The sequence below is a fragment of the Tiliqua scincoides genome, chromosome 4 (assembly GCF_035046505.1).
Source record: "Tiliqua scincoides isolate rTilSci1 chromosome 4, rTilSci1.hap2, whole genome shotgun sequence".
Taxonomy (NCBI): Eukaryota; Metazoa; Chordata; class Lepidosauria; order Squamata; family Scincidae; genus Tiliqua; species Tiliqua scincoides.
The window spans coordinates 26510638-26529481 of record NC_089824.1 but is presented as its reverse complement, the minus strand read 5'-3'; the positions used below and the strand labels follow the sequence as shown (position 1 = coordinate 26529481).

Here is an 18844-nt window from a genome sequence, read left to right as displayed (position 1 = left end):
GGGGATGTAGTCTAGGAAGTGTTGCCACATGGTCGCTCTTGCGCATGCGCGGATTCCTCCGACGAGGTGGGCGCAGCTTGGGAAGAAGAGAGCGCTGGTCCCCAGGAAGAGGAAGTGGGTCGGCAGCCTCAAGCCTGGCTCGGGCCTCACGCGGCGGCGCCCAGTCCCTTTTCAGCCTCAGGTAGCGTCGTGAGGGCGGAGAGCGTCTCGGGAAGAAGGAAGCGCCGTCGGAGGGCGGGGACGCGCAGGACGGTGGGAGCGTCTGGGGCTCGTCCTGTGTGGGGCGCTGGCACAGCCCTGGTGGTGCCGTGGGGGGTGGGGGCTTGGCAGCGTTGAGCCCCAGAGCCTGCCCGCAGGGAGCAGGGTTGTGCCAGGCCCACAAACCTGAATACACCCCACGTGTACCTCAATCGTCGTGTGGGCTAGGAAGAGAGCCCCTGAGCATGTGCGGAGTGCACGTGCATGAGAGTGCCCCTGAACATATGCGGAGTGCACGTGTATAAGAGTGCCCCTGAGCATATGCGGAGTGCACGTGCATGTGTGTCTTCTTTTTTTTACTGAGTCATTGTTGACAGTTGTTATGAGACTGGGTCTGGGGAACTGTGATTTTTTTCTCTTGATTTAATGCACACACATTTATGTGAAAGTCTATGAACTGTGTGTGTGCATGCACACATCTTATTGGTACAGGTTGAGTATCCCTTACCCAGAGTGCTTGGGACGGGAAGGTGTCTGGATTTGTCTGGATTTCAGAATAATTGCATAGGCATGGTGAGAAATGCTTTCTCTTGCTCATTCACTGCTGGCTCCTTTGATGTTTTTCAGTAATGTCTGTACAGGTGCACTATAGAGCAGAGAACAGAACTTACAGCCTGTACATGCATTTTATGTGGGAATGAGTGCAAGACCTTCTAGTATTCACGTTACTGAAAGTTTTTAAAAAGTCTTGGACAAAAATGTCTCTATTTCAGATGTCCAGATAAGGCAGTGATTTTCAGCCTTTTCTCTCTCTCATAGCACACTGACAAGGTGCTAAAATTGTCAAGGCGTACCATCAGTTTTTTTTTAACAATTGGCAAGGCACACTGTGCTATTGGAGGGGGGCTTACATTCCCCAGTGGTCCTACTAATAAATGATCCTCCCCCAAACTTCCATGGCCCACCTGCATATCATTTGCGGCACACTAGCGTAGTTGAAAATGACTGGGATAAGGGGTAATCTACCTGTATCTAAATTTGCCTGGAACTTGGCACTGTTTCTTTTAGGTTGCTCAAATTGTTATAACGGTACTTGTATTGTGCGGATAGGTTTATGTTAAATAGTCCACAGTAACACTGCACCAATAGAACAATAATGGAAATGCTTATAGAAACTTAAGATCTGGCTGCAGTTCTGTACTGCCTTTGTCTGGTATTGCAGAGGAAAGTACAGCAGTGAAAAGAGGGAGGTACTGACTCAGCACTGAAGCTCTGCAGTGAGCAATGGTGACTCCACAAAATTGCAGGACAGTGCTCAAGACAACTGTCACTATTACCTGAATCAGCAGCTGTCATAGCTGGTACAGTGATTTTGTAGTAATTATGCAGTTCATGCAATAGTAATGTTAATCTAGGAAGCATTATGTTGAGCAAGCAAGTGTGTGTATGCTTTCAGTATACCACTGCCATTTAATGAGTAGAATTCTGGTAGATGGTTACAGTTAATCTTAGTTCTGAGAAGGGAAGGTCTCTCTCTGAAATCAGGCAAGATATATAATTTTCTGCAGTTGTTGGATTCTGTATAAAGCCATCATAGAGCTGTAGGTCTTGATCAGTTTTGTATCATTGTATTATGCCATTGATAATGTGTGGTATTGGTGTTCGTTGCCTGGACACAGTTTTAACATTTGTTAAAAAGCTTTTGACAATAAGTGAAGGCAAGACTTCATCTTTAATAACCCCTCTTTCTATTGCAGAAATGTCAAATGCAAGAGATAAGAAAAGAGCCAAGAAAATGAAAAATCAGCCTATGAGTGTGACATTTCCCTCTGATAGTGGGCCTAGTCACAGTGAAACATATTTTCGGAATGGAGGTGGTGGATTTCCTCGCCACAAGAAACGAGGTAATGGCAATGATTTTATGAATGAAATGTCTGAATAGCACCTGATTTTTTTTTTTTTAAATAACCCGGTACTTTGGCAATGAAGATATAATCTGGAGAAAGCAACAGCCTTTTATTTGTGAATAATGAATATTTTTTGTGTGCTGCTTTTCTATGTATGTTACACTTAAAGCAATGTGCAACAACAGTATAGAGCATGGTTCTCAAACTGTTAGGTCATGACCCACCAGCTCCTGTAAAGTGTATGCTAGCATTGGTGCCTTTTTAAAGTACATTCTGCTCCCTGTTATGTTGTGATGTTTTATTTTGGGTTTTTTGGACTGTATTTGAAGGGTTTAAAGAATTGAATGCAAAGTAAAACTCCAAAGTTTTCTGTAGACTTCTATAATGAGAGTACTCCCTGTGAATCTTGCCTGGTGCAGTGCTCAAAGTGCCTGGGAAAAAGGAGTGCGATTACTCTGTTTCAAATTACAGGTTGTATCTCACAAATCCATTTAAAAAACAATGTCTCTTTGTTGGGCAATTTAAAAACAACCTTGCTGACCTTTGTGTTGTGAAACAGAGTCCAGAGAGGCAGAGAATCCATCAGTCAGTCTCTTAGAAAGGCTTCACTCCACCCTGAGCCAGAGACCCCTCCCTTCACCCAAAGCAGGGGTGCCCAAACCCCAGCCCTGGGGCCACTTGCTGCCCTCAGGGGCTCCCAATCCAGCCCGCAGGGAGCCCCCAGTCTCCGATGAGCTTCAGAGACTTGCTGGAGCCCATGCTGGTCCGATATAGCTGCTCTTAGTGTGAGGGTGACTGTTCAACCGCTTGTGTGAGCTGTGGGATGAGGGCTCCCTCTACTGCTTGCTGTTTCATATCTGTGATGCTGCAGCATCAGTGAAGGAAAGGTCAGCCTTGCTTTGTGCAAGGCCTTTTATAGGCCTTGAGCTACTGCAAGACCTTCATTCATTCATAAAAGTTCCATCTCTAATAAATTTATTTAGGTAAATTTATTCAAATTTTAAATGTAAATTAATTCTTTTTTTCCTGGCCCCTGACACAGTGTCAGAGAGATGATGTGGCCCTCCTGCCAAAATGTTTGGATACCCCTGACCCAGAGCAAAGGGAGGCTTCTAAGTGCCTGGAGGGAGAATGTGCTGATCCCTGGAGAAGGGAAAAATGCATCTCACAGTTTTTAAAAACTGCTTTTCTTATTGTTGTAGAGAGAGTCATGAAAGCAATTACAGGTATAACCTGATTATCCATGGACTTTTCACCTTCAACAGGTGAAAGGGCCCTTTAAATTAAAGGAAAACAGCCCTTTAACAATAGCCTTATTGATGCAAGAAAGAGGACAGCCGGTTGACAATCCATCAATCATTCCTTTTAATTTCCAGTGGCCATTTGTTTTGAGTCAAATCCGGGTATAAAAAATCCATGTATAACATGGTTTGACCTGTAGGACCTGCTCCATTACATCACTGAGAGAAATGGGATGGCTTGAAGTCTGCCTGTAAAGCAGTGGAATGACCTTGTGCTCCACTCTGAGCACTACCTTCACATGATATTAAGGCATGTAAATATAGACACTAGCTTAATTCCACGCCTGTACATTACTGCAATACGTTTGGTGTATTAATTATCCTGAAATGTCTTACTGTGTAACGTCTTGCCTTCAGTATGTTAATATTTTGTTTTGTATTCTTATATTATTCAAGAATTTTTTTAGGCCAAGAAGAGTTTTAATTTCTTTATTTACCTCTTTAAATTGGAAGTGATTGCTAAACAACTTTAAAATCAATTTTCATTCAGAATCAAAATATAGGCTGTGATACACACATAGTAGTTTCAGCCATATTGCATATAAATCTTTCCTTTGATTTATCCACAGACTTCCGCTCTGAACCCTCCCAGCAGGGATTTTGGCATAAAAATAAATCCCATGAAATTCCTAAATATGTGACAGGTAAGCATATTCATCCTTTCTTTGGAACCTGTGTGCTAAGATATTATAAATATGGCCGTTGGGGGAAATATGAACTTTCTCATACAACAAAGTGATTTTGTAAAAACAGTGGGTTGGATCCAAAGTTTTCACTCTGCTCATGGATCCAACCCAGTTATTTATAAGGTCACTGTAAATGTTTCTTGATACCAGGTGAAAAAAATATAAGCTAGTTATTAAGCTAGTTATTAAGAAATAACACAGTTACGATAGTAATAGTAAAGCAGCATTCAACAAACCCTTATGTTGACAGCAGGTTTGCAGTGTTCGTTTATAACTAATGCAAACTGTGTTTCTTTATTCATTAACAAGATTTTATGTGATGATTATGGCTGCTGCTTAGTCAAGGCAAGTGAAGGTTTAAGCTTATAAACAGGAAGACAGTGGTTCAAAATGTTGTGGTCAATTGATGTGACACAGAATGAGAATTTGAATAAGCGTTTTGGAAGAATAGGTAGATAAAGGAAATATCACAGAGAAAACAGGGAAAGAGCAGTATTGCAAGCTGAAAAACGGCCTCCTTAAAACACTTTTTATTCATTGTGGGCAATTGGGAAAGGTATTATGTGTAGGCCCCTGTATTGTATTTTTTTTTTAATGTGCACAAAGAAATCCAAATTTATTATACAAGTGTGTACTGCTTAACAACCTTTTGGCCAGCCAACAGGTCACATATGCGACGGTTGTTGCTAGTCAGGAGGTCTCACCTCGCAAGCCTCCGAAGCTGAGAGGAGCCTCCACGCACTGCCTCTGTGAGGCTCAGAATGCCCCAGTCGCGCAAGAGACATGATTTCCAGTTTTCTGGAGGAAATAGGAAGTCGCGTCTCTCACACGATTCTGGCATTCTGAGCTTTGCAGAGGCAGCGCATGGAGGTGCGCTGCCTCTGGGAGGCTCAGAAAAGCCTCTGGATACGAAGGGAGCAGAGCTTCCCCTTGCCTTCAGAGGCTTCATATAGTGTCAAACCCCGCTTGATGACAGGAGTGCTGGTCCGCATCCCTGTTGTTAAGCGGTGCACGACTGTATCTGAATTTGTCATAATTTTTATATCTTGTTAATGATCTTACAGATTTTTCATAATGGACAATTATCTTGGAACAATATTTATATTCACCGTGAGAAGCTTGCACAAATCAACTTTAGAGATTTTGAAGTCGGATGAAAATCCATAGAATGATGTAGAGTACTCTCTCTGTGTGTTGCAACTACACTCTTCAAGCCTCATTGCTGTAAAACAGAGCACTCCCTCATTTAGTTGTCTTACTTGCCATGCTGCATATTCTGAACTGTCTCTTCCATTTCAGTGTCTCCCTTTGTTCAAGCTCGTGCTGCTGAAATAAAGGCCATGCTGAAAGCTGTTTCGCAGAAGTCTTCTAATACCTTAGTGTTCCAGTCCCTGCCTCGACACATGAGAAGGCGAGCGATGAGCCACAATATCAAACGCCTACCTAGACGACTCCGTGAACTTGCCAGAATAGAGGTGCTTCTTTTATCTTGTAGCATTGGGTTAAGTGAGAAGCGGGCATCTCTGTGCATTGTAATTTCTGCTGTTTATGATGTAGTGTTTGTTTTTTAAAAAACTTATGCCCTGCTTTTTGGTTTTCCAAAAGTGCTAATAGTAAAAAAGGAGGGAAAGCAAATTGTAAATAAATGCTAAAAGAAGTAAAAGCAAAACAACATCTAGCATGGGGAGAGGGGGAACCAGAAATACGCGTGGATAAGTTTTATCAAGTTTTAAGTTTGTGGCAGGGACCCACAACCAAAAATTCAATCTAAAATCTTTTACCAGGCAACAGAAAACAAGTAACAAGGGGGGGGGGGGTCAGGCAGGTGTCCTTTTTGGTTGGGCATTTTAGTGGGTCTGTGGCAGAGCTGAAATGGCCCTCATGTGGCCATCTCATGTACTACAGTTGCGGGGAATGACAGTTGATCTTGTTGCGTATATGCAGTGTTGGGCAGAAATGGCTTGAACTGAGCCCATAATGTGGATGGGCTCCTCTCTGGATGTGGCAGCTCTCTGGAACTTCTTTTCAAATGGATCCCCTTATTTGTACAGCGGTCCTGGACTGTGTTTGCTCACTGTCTCCTTAAGACACTTTCTGTTCCTCCCTGACCTAATCCAACAAACTGTAACTTGCATTAGCTTCCAGTTGGTAAACCAATGCAGTGCACATTTTTGTTAAATAGACTCAGAGACTGTTTTCCCCATTCCCCTGCCCCAACATATTCCAGTCTGTCTCAGATAGCTTGAGTAACAGTTCTGGTAATCTGCTTGTCTGACAACAATTGCTCCATTCCCCAGGTGAGTTGCAAACGGCAAGCGTGTTCCATTTGTCTGCACTGAACAACTATTATGGTCCCACAACTAAAAATTTTCATGCAGAACCTAATAATATTCCTCTGGTTTGTAATAATGCTGTGTGTGAAGTTGCTGCTTGGAGAAGTGTCCTTTCCCTGTAATCTGAAATAAATACTACCCCTTTTTTGTTGTTCCTCTCTCCCTTCAGGCAGAGAGGCCTGAACACCAGAAGAAAGACCTTCCAAAGAGCAAGTGTCGTAAAGCAAGGCGGCGCCATACAAATTTGGTGGCAGAGTTCAATCGCAGACAAAAAAAGAACATCTGGTTAGAAACACACATTTGGCATGCAAAACGATTCCACATGGTGAAGAAATGGGGTTACTGCTTAGGAGACAGGCCCACCATCAAGAGCTACAGGGCTTGCTACCGAGCCATGAACAGCCACTGCCTCCTCCAGGTACTGAGTCTGTAAGGTTATCTATCAGTTCTTGGCAGGACAGCTTAGTCTTGCATACAAACAAAATTGTGTAGGCTATTTTGTTCTGGTAATAAATATAATGCAATAGCTTTTTCCCTTTCAGCATTCTAAAGCACTCTTTGGTGCTCCTGCCCGCCTTTGGGTAGGAGAGATGAAACAGGCTGCCTTAAATGCCTGCAAAAAAAATTTTTTGTAGCACTGTGTTCCTGTGTCTTCAGCTACATTGGCTGTTGAGTTCTTGCTAACAATTGATACCTGAGCATTTTTACCTTTTGTGGTCATCAGTGACTTGGCTTAACTCTTGGTCTTTGTGCAGCTTGTATGAAAGTATGACTTGCCAAGAGCTAGGATAGATTTTGCCTAGCTTTTCCCATTAGGATCTGAGCCCAGTGTAACCTGTGAAGCCCTTAATATCCTGGCTACTGCATATCTTCAAGACTGCCTCTTTCTGTGTAGATTCCCCATACCTGCAGAAACCCTACAGTATGTTCCATTTTGACTACACGGAGACCTGTAAAGGCCTGCATCAGGGCTGCTGTGTCTGTGGTGCAGTCTCTCTGGAGCTCATTACCTTGACTCCCTCCTTCTGTATTTTTTGATGTCTGCTGAAGACAGAAGGCTGAATTGTTCTGTTAGCTTTTATCTTTCTTTTTCAATTTGAGCACCCTAAATTAGATTGGAAGGGAGACGTGGATCTTCTCAGTAAAAGAAGCTGGCTTTGTCTTGCCACCAGCATGCCTGGTTTCTTTTCACAGATTGTTTCAATGACTTTTCTTTTGTGTCAGGATTTATCATATTACTGTTGTCTGGAATTAACTGGAAAAGAAGAAGCGCTTCTAACAGGGCTTGCCCGAATGTGTAATGTAGATGCAGGTAAAATTTCCTTTCATTTGAAGCAGGAAATGCTGTGTGATGGATCTTCCCCACCACCCAGTGTTCCTTCTCTAACTTGGCCAGCTGTGGGTTTGGAGGAATACTTCTTGATGTCTTTAGTCCCTGGGCAATGAAGTTGTTTGGGATCTAAATGACCCCAACTAAATAAATAAAGTGCATGACTCTTCTGAGGACCATTTTTCATGCAATTTTGAAACTGGAAAACACTTTTTGTTTTTAAATGTTTCCTCAGGGCCAACATTTGCAGCAATTCCTTGCCTGACTGGGAAGCGCCAGGGTACCCTCACATTGTACCATGTGGATCGGTACCCTGAAGATGCACTTGGTCCGGTTACTTTCATTTGGAAACCAAGGAGTGGGTTTGGCTGTACTAATGAAAGCAGGCAGCTGTGGATATGGGTGCATCCAGCCTTTAAGCAGGTATATGCCTTGTAGTCTGGTGGTGGCTTTTTTCTCCTGTTAAAGTGCGATGAAATATTTTGTATTGCAAAGAGAACCTGAAGTTCAGTAGCCTTCTGAAAAGTGCTAGTGTCACTGCTTTGGAAGATGACATTTAAGGCTAGTTCACATCTTTACCTAACCAACAGTTCTCTTCCTCTAGTAAGGAAATGGACATGTGTGTACCACCCTTCATCATGATGTGCCATGCAGAAGCCCAGTTGCACTATTATTCTCTCAGTGAATTGCCTATGTATGCAAACAGCCCCATGCATGGAGTGCTTGAGAACTGATTAGCATGTGTGTGTGGTGGAAGGGGTTCCCGCACCTCTTCCATCATACATTCAGCTTGAGTCAGCAGTAACTGGGATTTTTTTTGAAACTTGGTTTCTTTTGGCAGGAAAGGCAGCTACTGAGTATACATAAGTTCAGTCTGAAGGTGAACAGAAAACTGAGCTATCAAGTCCACCTGAAGGCCTGCGTGCTTATTTGTACTATCAATAACTTACAGCGAAATTGTATCTTATGCTGAAACAGGCAAGCCAGGAGGCCTGTGCTGTATCCAGTGCAAGATAGGGGCCCAAAGTGGCTCAGTTGGAAGTAAGCGGAAACTCTTCCCCTTACCCCTGGGTAAGCCACTGCAGCCCCAATGGCGTGCGCCACCTCTGGAAGTGGCATAAATCAGAGGAGAGTGGAGCGGCTTGGAGCTGCTCCGCATTGCTCGGGAACGGGGGCTAGGATTCGGCATATCTGCCAGGATCCGTCTCCCATTCCCTGCCCGTCCTTCCCTGGGACCGCTCTCCCACCCATCCCAGACCCTTGCATCGGCCAAGCTCAGCCGATCCCAGACCCTTGCATTGGCCAAGCTCAGCCGACACAAGGCTTCCTGTCAGAGTTGGCGCAGAGACTGGATTCAGCCTTCACGGGCTGGCCCATGTCCCTGTGCTGGCCCAGTCGACTCTAGAGGAGGCGCAAACATGCTTTATAGCACATTTACGACCCTCCTGGGCTGGTGCAAGGGACTTGTACTGGCCCAAGGGTGAGATAGGATTGTGCCCTTAGTTTAACTCTGTTCAAGAAAATTATTCTTGTGCTGCATGTCTTTCACACTGCTCTTAGGACATACTGGGTGAGTTAAAGGCAGTCTTCCAGTGTTTTGAGCCCAGGGAAGCCTGTAATCCTGTATCAGTTGTCACCTTGCCTCAAGAAGAAAACAAACTGGATGCAGCTAAAGCTGTTGGCAAGAAAAGGAAGAGGCGAGCTGAAGAAGGAGTAACCAGTGTTCCAGTGAAAAAAATTATTGGAGATGGAACTAGAGATCCACAGCAATCATATAGCTGGACATCACAAACTACAGGAATTGTGATAAGGTAATTACTATACCTTGAACTGTAAAAATGATCAGGTTCTCTTAACACTTGGTCAATTTCATTTAGGCTGCTTGAATACATGCTTGATATTTCAGTTTGTAATTTCTTGTGTCTTTCAGTGACTTGACAATGGAGATCCTTCGATACCGGTTGATTGGCCCACTTTCACACTGTGTCCTTACAGAGGCACTTAAAGTTGCTTCTGTCCATACTGTAAGGAGACCAGCCATTTTTCAAACTTGATTGGCTTTTGTTTTGCAGATGTAATAGTGCTAGTTAAATGACATTGCATTAGTTACTCATGTTTGCACAACAGTAGCATATCCTTTTCACAGGCTGTCTAGAGAATTTCAGGGCATTTTGTATCGTCACATGGTTGTACCCACAGGCTGGGTCTCTATATTCTGAAGGAGTAGGAATGAATTGTACAGTAAAGCCTACTTTTAGGGGAGGAAAGACAGATGCAGTGGACACTTTTGTGCCAACATTGTAAATATTTTCTAAAACTAGGGATGGACAACCAGAAGCAGAGATTTCGTAAGCAACCTAGGAAGCATAGATTGGTGGTGCTCCTTAACATGAGCAGGTGCACACTCTGTTTTGGGCTGTGGGAGGGAGCTACCATATATGCCTTGGTCTTCTGGAAGGCCAAATGTCCATTTCCAAGCAGTTACAGCATTGTCAGCCTTATTGTAGATCCAAATTTTATTGAAATAGATTATAAATATGTCTCTAAGCAGCTCTTTTCTCAAAAGGGAAGGAACTGATCTTTGCAGTAGGTTATTTTGCCCACCACCTTGCTTGTCATCACTGACTTTAGGAGCTGGATTCTGCTGATTCTGACATTCACAGCTGGTGGACAGAAAATTGCAAAAATCCTGATCAGTTGACTCTTCATCACCGTCAGGAATCTATCTTTGATCTTTTAAAAGGTTAGTTCTGTAAGTGTTCTTCCTCCTTCATTCAACAGGGGGAATTCTGGGGATGGGTTCTTGATCTTTCATTAAACCATCTGGATATCTGTGTGGTGTTGTGTTTGGGATTTGGCTGCTTGTGGAGTAATGCCACAGTAGGGGAATTAAGATGGTGGCTTCAGCTGTGTGGGTGCTGAGGAGCACTGAGACGGAAAACCTGTATAAAGGAGGAGTAACATGGTCCAGGTGCTCTGGAATTTGCTGCAGAGTGGTGTGTGCTGGTGCTTGGCCTACCATGGCAATACTATGAAGGAAACTTCACTGGCAAAAATAAGCATCTCCTTTAGATCTCTTTGGATATTCACTCTTCTCATAAAACAGTACTAAAAAATAGTAAGTGTGCCATAAAGACAAATCTGCCTTATCCAAAGTCTTCATTATGTACTTATTGATGTAGATGTACAGTTCTCCCAGAAAGATCAAAAGTGACATGAGCTGGTAAAGGTCTGGAGACATTAGAGTCTTAATACCAGGAAAAATTCAGTCTCTTCCTCTACTCTGCCCCAGTGTTTACACTTCTCTCTTAAGCAGTTTCAGTTACAAACAGTTACCATCTGTGGTGTTCTTGGTTTAATGGTGCAAAATGTTCCATTTGCTTTCAGTTCAGAGATTGCTAATTCTAGTCATTAGTATTAAGGACGTATTAAGCAAGCATTAATATTACAAACTATTAAATAGTTCAAATAGACTTGCCATTCTCGCATAACAGTTTCCAGACTTGATGGTGGTGTTCAGATTTTGAAGATCAATGTAAACAGTAAGAATGCAGTTGAGAGTATTTCTGTAGATTTGGTAATGCTTTAGATAAAACTGTATTTTTAAGGGTGCATCCATCTTGTGTGTTTTTAAGGGTTATGTTCATCAGATATTCCATCAGGTACTGTACTGGGTTTGACTGTTGGGGATCCTCGCGTGAACTTGCCAAAAAAAAGATCAAAAGCCATGCCAAATCCAGAAAACTACCAAGGTAAAATATCTCCATCCATAATGTAACTATAGAGTGTCATAGAGCTACTTCACATTAGGTTACATGCATATATTTTTAAAAAACATATCCTCTGTCTCTATCGTCTTATGACTGTTCTGTGTTCTAGATTAGTACTTATGTAAACTAGGTTTTTGTAGAGAATAGGAGTTGTAAGGAAGGGACTTGGCACCAAACTGGTCTTGTGCTCAATGGAAGCCTCTGTTAAACTATACAGATGATCCAGGTTCGAATCCTGGCGAGGCCAACAGGTGCTGTAACACAAGATGCATAGCTTCATTTCTCCTTGCTTTCATTGTACCCTATAAATATGCACTTTAGGGCGAATGTTAGATCTCCCCTTCTCTGATACTGTTGTGTTGACCCTTCAGTTTGTGTCTGGCTTTAGAAACTTTTTCTGTAACTAGAAGAAAAAGCTTTGTTCTGTCTTGTCAAACTTTCACAAGTTACTGGCATGAAAATGGATCCATAACTTCATTATTTCCTCTCTAACCATTCATGTGCATGCACTCATTGTCTTTCAGTTGTGCAAATTGGAAACAAAAAAATCCTCTTCACCTATAGAAAAATCCCTTAGTACAATATCTGAAAACATTCTGAAGTGTGTCTTACTTGAGGCGTTTCCGTCTCAACCTTCCCCTTGGGGTTTAGCAGTTTGGACAATTTGTCCCTCAAGCTCAGCAGTATCTCTTTTGATGGACTGGAAGCAGCTCTCTAGATTCTTGGGCAGAGGTCTTTTGCAAACCTATGAATGAGGACAAGCAAGGAACTGAAGTTCATAGCTTATGTGTGCAAAGGATATACCGTTCTGTGGCATATGCTTGCCATGTTGTGTTGGCCACTCTACTTTGGGAGACCCCTCCCCACTGCCCAGGTTCCAGTTGAACAATGTTGAATGTTACACAGTGAAGTGTTTTTCATTTGTGCATCTGCTCTGAACAGCCATGCTTTGATTTCTGTTGAGACAGTAGAAATGGTGACAGTGTGTAATAGGTTGTCTTACAAGACCTTAACAAAGCAAGAATGATTACATCATTTTTGGATGTGAGGCAATTAGCTCTTGCACTTGTCTGTGATTTTGGTCTCTGTTAACCTTTCAATGACAAGGTGTAGCTCCTTTTTCAGTGTAACCACCCTTTCTGTGTTGAGAAGTTCTGCAGGTAGGGCATGCTTGCAAACAATGTATGCAAGCTAAGGTTGATGGCAGAATAACACAAAGTGGATGCATTGTTGCTTGGAGGCCCAGCAATGGGCCTAGTTGCCTGAAGACCTCTGTTTGGAAACAACCAGAGGGAAGATGCTACCCAAACTCAAATTTTAGGAAACTGTTGGGATCATTTGGATTGGCCCGCTCAGGTTTTCTCTGTATTAGCATAGTTGGCATGGAGAAAATGTAGTGTTTGTTTCCTATATCCATGTGATGATAACTGTTCAGTTTTTCAATTCATTTACTTGGGTAAGATTTTATTCACATTCGTAGCGAGACATTGAAATCATGAAAGCGCTGCAAACTCTCCAAGGTACATGGTGGAGACAGTAGCATCTCCTTATTTGTAGTCGTTCATCTGTAGATTTAATATGTTGTGCTTGAAGTAGATACAGTGTTCTGAATAGCGCACACAAATGCAAACCCTATTTTTCTAATTTCCTGTGGCAGATTTTATACTTTAAAAAAAAAAGGAAGACATTAGCCTAGTGTTTTCAGACTTCCAACAAGCCTGTTCTTCTACCCACTCACTCCCCAAATCTGACCCACACTGAATGCCTGTCATCTGCTTGTGGGTGAGTTCCTTGCACAAGATTTGTGTAGGCCAGGGTGAAATGACTCCCTTGAAGATTCACTTAGTAGTCAGAAGGTCACTGTGCTGCTTGACCATGCAATCAAGAAATAATGTTTCATCCTCAGATCTTGTATGGTACAGGCCTGAAGAAAAACAGTTCTACAATTTTAAGCTACAGCGATCATCTGAAAATTGTATCTTCATGCCTTCATTTAAAATGAAGGATGGTCATGTAAATGGAGTCACAGGTTCAGAACACTGTAAAATTAGAAGTTTTACTTACCATGTTACAAACTACTGGAAGAAATATTGTGGTTTTTGTTAGCTTAGTAGAGGTCATCAAGTTTCATTTTCCTAGCTATTTGCAATTTTGTTTTTTTCTTTGCAAACATTATTCGACGGTTCTCCTAACTAAAGTATCAAGCCTGCTTTACTTCTAAAATGTACGAATAACTTCTTATATAGACTATAACCTGGAAGTTATTTAGGTCGAGGGCTGTGATAACATTTCTGTAGTCTTGCTATTGTGCACTCCCCTTGGCTTAATATTTGTATGCCCTTTGCCTTTCAAAGAGGATAGGCTAAAAATTTAATTTTTTGCCTTTTAGATTATGAGAAGGTTAGACAACTGATCTTGGAAGGTGTGCCCGCAGAGTGTGCACAGAGTTTTCTCTGGGACCAGAATATCTGTAAGAGTGTCACAGAAAATAAAATGCTGGAACAGGTAACTTTAGCATCATTAAAAAAAAAAACAAACTATCAGGAGCTGAAGACTAATGTTTAAAATCAAACCTTTGGAAGGGGAACCCAAGTATTTTGAGACTTGGAAGCCTTTCATATACTAGAAATGCTTGTTTCAGGAGTCTGTCCACCTCATGCCATTATTTCCTAGGTATCAAATAGTTATGTGATAAAGTAGCGGTAAACTTCTTTACTGTATGAATAAGAATCTTATTTTGAGTGCATCTCCTTTAGAATAAAATCAAGCCCTTGATTTTAGACTTGTCACCTTTTTTCCCCCCATCTCAGGACTTGAATCGTCTCAGAAGTGAACTCTTAGTACCTGGATCACAACTTGATTTGGGCCCTCGAGAATCCAAGATTCCAATACTCCTGATTCAGCAGTCTGGAAAAATGGCTGGAAAAGATCGCCTGGGATGGGGAAGTGGCTGGGATATTTATCTGCCCAAAGGTTGGGGCATGGCTTTCTGGCTTCCTTTTGTAAGTGACATTTCAGTTTGAACTGCAGGCGTACATTTAAGTTCAGTTGCTTTGACATAACTTTTTAGCAGGTCTTTATTTTCCGTATGCTTCAGTTTTGTGATCTTAACTGCATCAGCAGCTTGTAGCGGGCAGGGCACTGTTCAGTAAATCCACCTACTGTGATTTGTCATACATCAAAATATTTATTTAAAGAGCTTTTCTTAAATTTAGTAGAATACTTTCCTTGTGATTTTTTTTAGTCATCCCACTACTTCTGTGCTTCCCATTCCACTGGAGAAACAGATTCCCAGTAGCAGTACAAGCTAAAGTTGCACAATGAAAGCTTATTTTCCTTGTGAACACATTAGTTGAACTGAGGGAGCACTTTCTAGGGATTTTGTCAGTATTGGCTTTCTGCAGTTAGTCTCATGCCAGGCAATCTCACTCTCTTGCTTTGTAGATCTATCGAGGTGCTCGAGTGGGTGGCTTGCAAGAAGATCTGAAACATTCCCTGTGTAAGAGAACACCTCACATTCCACATGATTACCCAGACTGTCCTGGTGGTGTCCAGTTTGCCAAAGAACTCGAGAGAACTCTTCTTGACAAGTTTAAGAGGTAAATGTCTAAAAGGAACTCTTAGTCTGGTCTGCAAAGTATAATGAAACTTCTTCAATCTCCTGCTGGAATGTTCAGTAGTTTGCATATTTAACTGTCTCAACTTTTTTTATTTGCTAGGAATGAGCTGGTAACACAGACCTAAGCACACTTCATTAGGAATAGGTCACATTGAAATTGGTGGGACTTAATTGCAAGTAAATGTGCTGTTCTTTGATCCAGCCAACTAATTCTGCTCCCCAAAGAGGCATTGGGCTAATTGAATTGCAGTTGCCCCCTCCTTTTCACATCATGTTTGAAATGGAGGGATTTTTCAAAATTAACTGTTTTAGGGGGCAGAATGTGGTACTGTATGTGGGACTGTATGTGGTGGCATGTTGTCTGCTTCTCAGTGGAACTGTGATGCTTGAGGGACCCATACCCTTATCCCCCCCAAGCACTCTTATTTCAGAATAAAGTGATAATTACTGCCATCACCAAGGCAGCCCAGGCAGAGGGGTACCAGGCAGAGGGGTGCACCTTAAGGGCTGCATGGCCTGGCACAGGACTCCTTGATTTTGCACTGACTCAAGAACTGGTGACGAATGTCCCCTTTCCCTGAGGTTGGCTGGCGCATTTTGGATGCTGCGGTAGCCATTTTGGCACCACGGCAGCCTCGCACGCAGGGCGGTTCAGGATTGGGCTGCAGCTCAGTATGACTAAAGACATGAAACCACTGGCTTTCTTTGTAAGCCAGTTCTGTAATTAGAAACAAGTCCACTTTATTAGCCTTACACTGGGTAAACATAAGAATTGGTAACTCTGATCGCTTCACGTCTTTCACTACATCTGAAGAAACATTATGCCTTTGTTTATCCTAGACGTCCTCCTGCAAAAAGAGCAAATTATGTTAAACATGGGACCCTGGCACCGTTTCTCTGCCCCTGGGAGAAGCTCACTAGAGACTGGGAGGCCAGAACCGAAGCTCATGGAAAAAATGAACACACCCTAGATAGTGAGGCTTGTGCAACCCAAGGTCAGGTTTCTGGGGACACCCATTCTGGAGCGCTTGTAGTAGAATCTCCTAAGACAGACAAATTGGATGAGCAAATGGAAACATGCTCTCAGACGAACATGCAGATGAAAGTCATTGAGAAAGCGGCAGACTTATGTCAGAAAAATGATGCTACTTCAAGTTTGGCATTCTGTGTTCTCAGGTATGTGGAACATACTAATTCCTTGTTGGGCACAGTGAGGAAATTGACTTCTGACCTGTAAAAATTCATACGTTGTGATTCAAGTTGCAGGCTCAAAATGAAAGCTATGTCCTGGGGTATTGCATCCTCTTAAGTCTCTGTGCATTGAACATCAGCTAAAGTAAACAACTGGGTCCCGAGTTCCTGGTTTTTCCAGTTATCTGTTTTGCAGAACATAATGGGCTGTACTGTTTGCTCATCACCCTGACAATTGCTGCCTGTTGTGTTCCCCTCCTTGCTGATGGGTGGGGCAATTGCTTTGGAGGTGGGATCCAGATGGCAGTGTACTGCACTGAAAAAAATAACTTGTTGCATCTGTTCAACAGGAGCAGAAGGCTGTTAAGGCAGCTCTCAGCCTGGGTTTGGCCTGTGTCTGGCAAAAGTCAGAGGATACGACACATTGCTTCCAAGCTGAATCAGAAGGAACTGAACGAAGATGCCCTCTTGCCTATCTGTCAGCACTATCCCAGGGCTCTAGTGTGGGTCAGTCTGTCCTTTCTCAACAAAGGCTGCCCTGAATTACATGCCATGATTTGCATTCCAGCGAAAGAAGATTTGTTGGCATTCAGCAAAGACCAGCACTTCTGCGGTCCTCAGGAACCTAAACACAGCGACAGGTTCAAGAACAAGATTTTGAAACAAAAGGAGAGAAGAAAGAAGCCAGTGAACAAGAAGGCAACAGAAAGAAGTGCGTCTGCTCCCTTGGATGGAGCAGCAGATGGGCATGTGGACCTAGTTCTGGGTTTGTGGCCTGACCCCCTGCCAGATGTGCCATCACATTGCTCTAGAGCTCTCTTGGGATATGTCACTCAAGGCGACTTCTCATTGGCCTTTGGCTGCAGTGAAGCTCTAGGCTTTGTTAGTCTGACAGGATTGCTGCAAATGTTGATTGACCAACCAGCAGACAAAAGAGGGCTTGTTCTGTTAAGAAACCCAGCATCACTACAGTACAGATTTGCTAGGCTTACAATTGAAGTCTAACACATTTAAATTCAGTGTCATAAAAATACCAAAGACACTTTTCTCTGAAAGTGTGTGGGTGGCTTTGATTAGGTTTAGAGCTTCCAAACAAGTTCCTTGTTCTTGTTAATATATAAAGTGAAATGGATTGAAAACACACTTCTCTATAGTTTGATACCAGAACAACCTCTTTCATTGTCCAGAGGCACATGCATGTACTGAAGGTGTATAAAATTAAAATTTTTGCTGCTTTTTTTAAAGCCATTTCTGCCCAATATATGCAACAGGGACCTGTTGGCTGGGCAGAAATGGGTTAAACAAGCAAATGGTATTTGTTGCATGTGTTAACACCCCACCAGTAATTTAAGGGATTTACTTCAAGCACAGGCTTTCCTTCCATCTTACACAGTTCCATCATGCACACTTTAAAATTACCATATTGCTGACAGTGGCTTATTGATCCTCCTATATTTAGCAAGAAGAGACTTTTTTGAGTGCTGTAACTCCTAGGACAAGATATACAACTGGATATAACAAATGGTTTCCTCCCATCTTTCTTTTTAGAAAATATTCAGTACATTTTGATTGAATCTATTTCAACTTTTTGGACAAACACAACCATGTTAAAGCAACAAACTGTTAATTGCATTAAGGGTTGGCACCTGTCTTAGCTTCAGCTCTTCCAAATAAATTTCCATTTTGTTCTGTGTTTTAAAAACAAATGTGTGGTGGTGTGGCTCGCCCTTTTAAACATCCAAGTCTTTATGATAGGAATGTGAAATCATGTTGCCTATTTTTTAAAGTATGTAGTGCTTTGTGGAGGAGGTAACAATGCACCAGTCAATATACATGGGGATGCTTACAAGGCAATAAACTTTCTCGCAATGTAAAAAAAATAGTTGTGTGCGTGCATATATAAGTGAGAACTTGCCTGCAAAGATGCGTTTTACAAGGTTTCTGGTGTTTCCCACTATGATACGTTCAATGGTCACCTAATGTGATGGCTCTTATATTGACTCATTGATGAAGGAAATGTGCTGAATTTGGATATTTAGTGTGTTCTTACTTGATGCTTAAGAGATGCAGCACTTGTCAGTAGATATCCTTGTTTCATCACTGTTTGGATGTTGGAAGACTATAAAACATAATACAGCGTCTAAAAAATATTTTAAAAAAACAGTTGACTGTTTGGGAGGAGTGCCGTGCCTTAAAATGCTGCTATATTTTTTAGAAGTTGGTTTGGATAAACAGAAAAAAAGATAAAATTTGAAACATTTTACAGTGCTCAATTATAGATGAGAGGCTAATGAATTAAACTCTCCTTTGATATTTGGGTAGGATATTGCCATATCTGCTTGAACTGATGACTATCTACTCAGTAGGCATTATGGTGAAATTTTCTACTGTCTTTGTCCAGTTTCCCATGTAGGTGATCAACCAGAGTGAGCCAAGACCGTTTCAGTCCCATCACCTGGCTTCATACCAGACAAATTAATTGGTATTTTCCAGGAAAGACTTGTCACCA

At 42.2% G+C, this 18844-nt stretch overlaps 1 protein-coding gene across 1 annotated transcript; it reads left to right on the top strand.

Annotated features, from left to right (window-relative positions):
- The first annotated feature begins 108 nt into the window (after positions 1-108).
- On the top strand, positions 109-18195 carry POP1 (POP1 homolog, ribonuclease P/MRP subunit). The gene is made up of 16 exons (XM_066625287.1): positions 109-181; positions 1956-2102; positions 3976-4050; positions 5392-5567; positions 6595-6843; positions 7650-7737; positions 7991-8178; positions 9316-9566; positions 9686-9779; positions 10387-10498; positions 11391-11507; positions 13915-14030; positions 14336-14527; positions 14970-15124; positions 15985-16320; positions 16686-18195. Exons 2-16 carry the CDS (start codon positions 1958-1960, stop codon positions 17338-17340), a joined length of 2949 nt encoding a protein of 982 aa, XP_066481384.1. The 5' UTR covers positions 109-181; positions 1956-1957; the 3' UTR covers positions 17341-18195.
- Positions 18196-18844: the final 649 nt, after the last annotated feature.

Coding starts and splice junctions, on each gene's coding strand:
- POP1 (XM_066625287.1), top strand. CDS start 1,958: ATGTCAAATGCAAGAGATAAGAAAAGAGCCAAGAAAATGAAAAATCAG. Junction 8,179..9,315: donor TGCATCCAGCCTTTAAGCAG/GTATATGCCTTG, acceptor CACTGCTCTTAG/GACATACTGGGTGAGTTAAA. Junction 9,780..10,386: donor AAGTTGCTTCTGTCCATACT/GTAAGGAGACCA, acceptor CACTGACTTTAG/GAGCTGGATTCTGCTGATTC.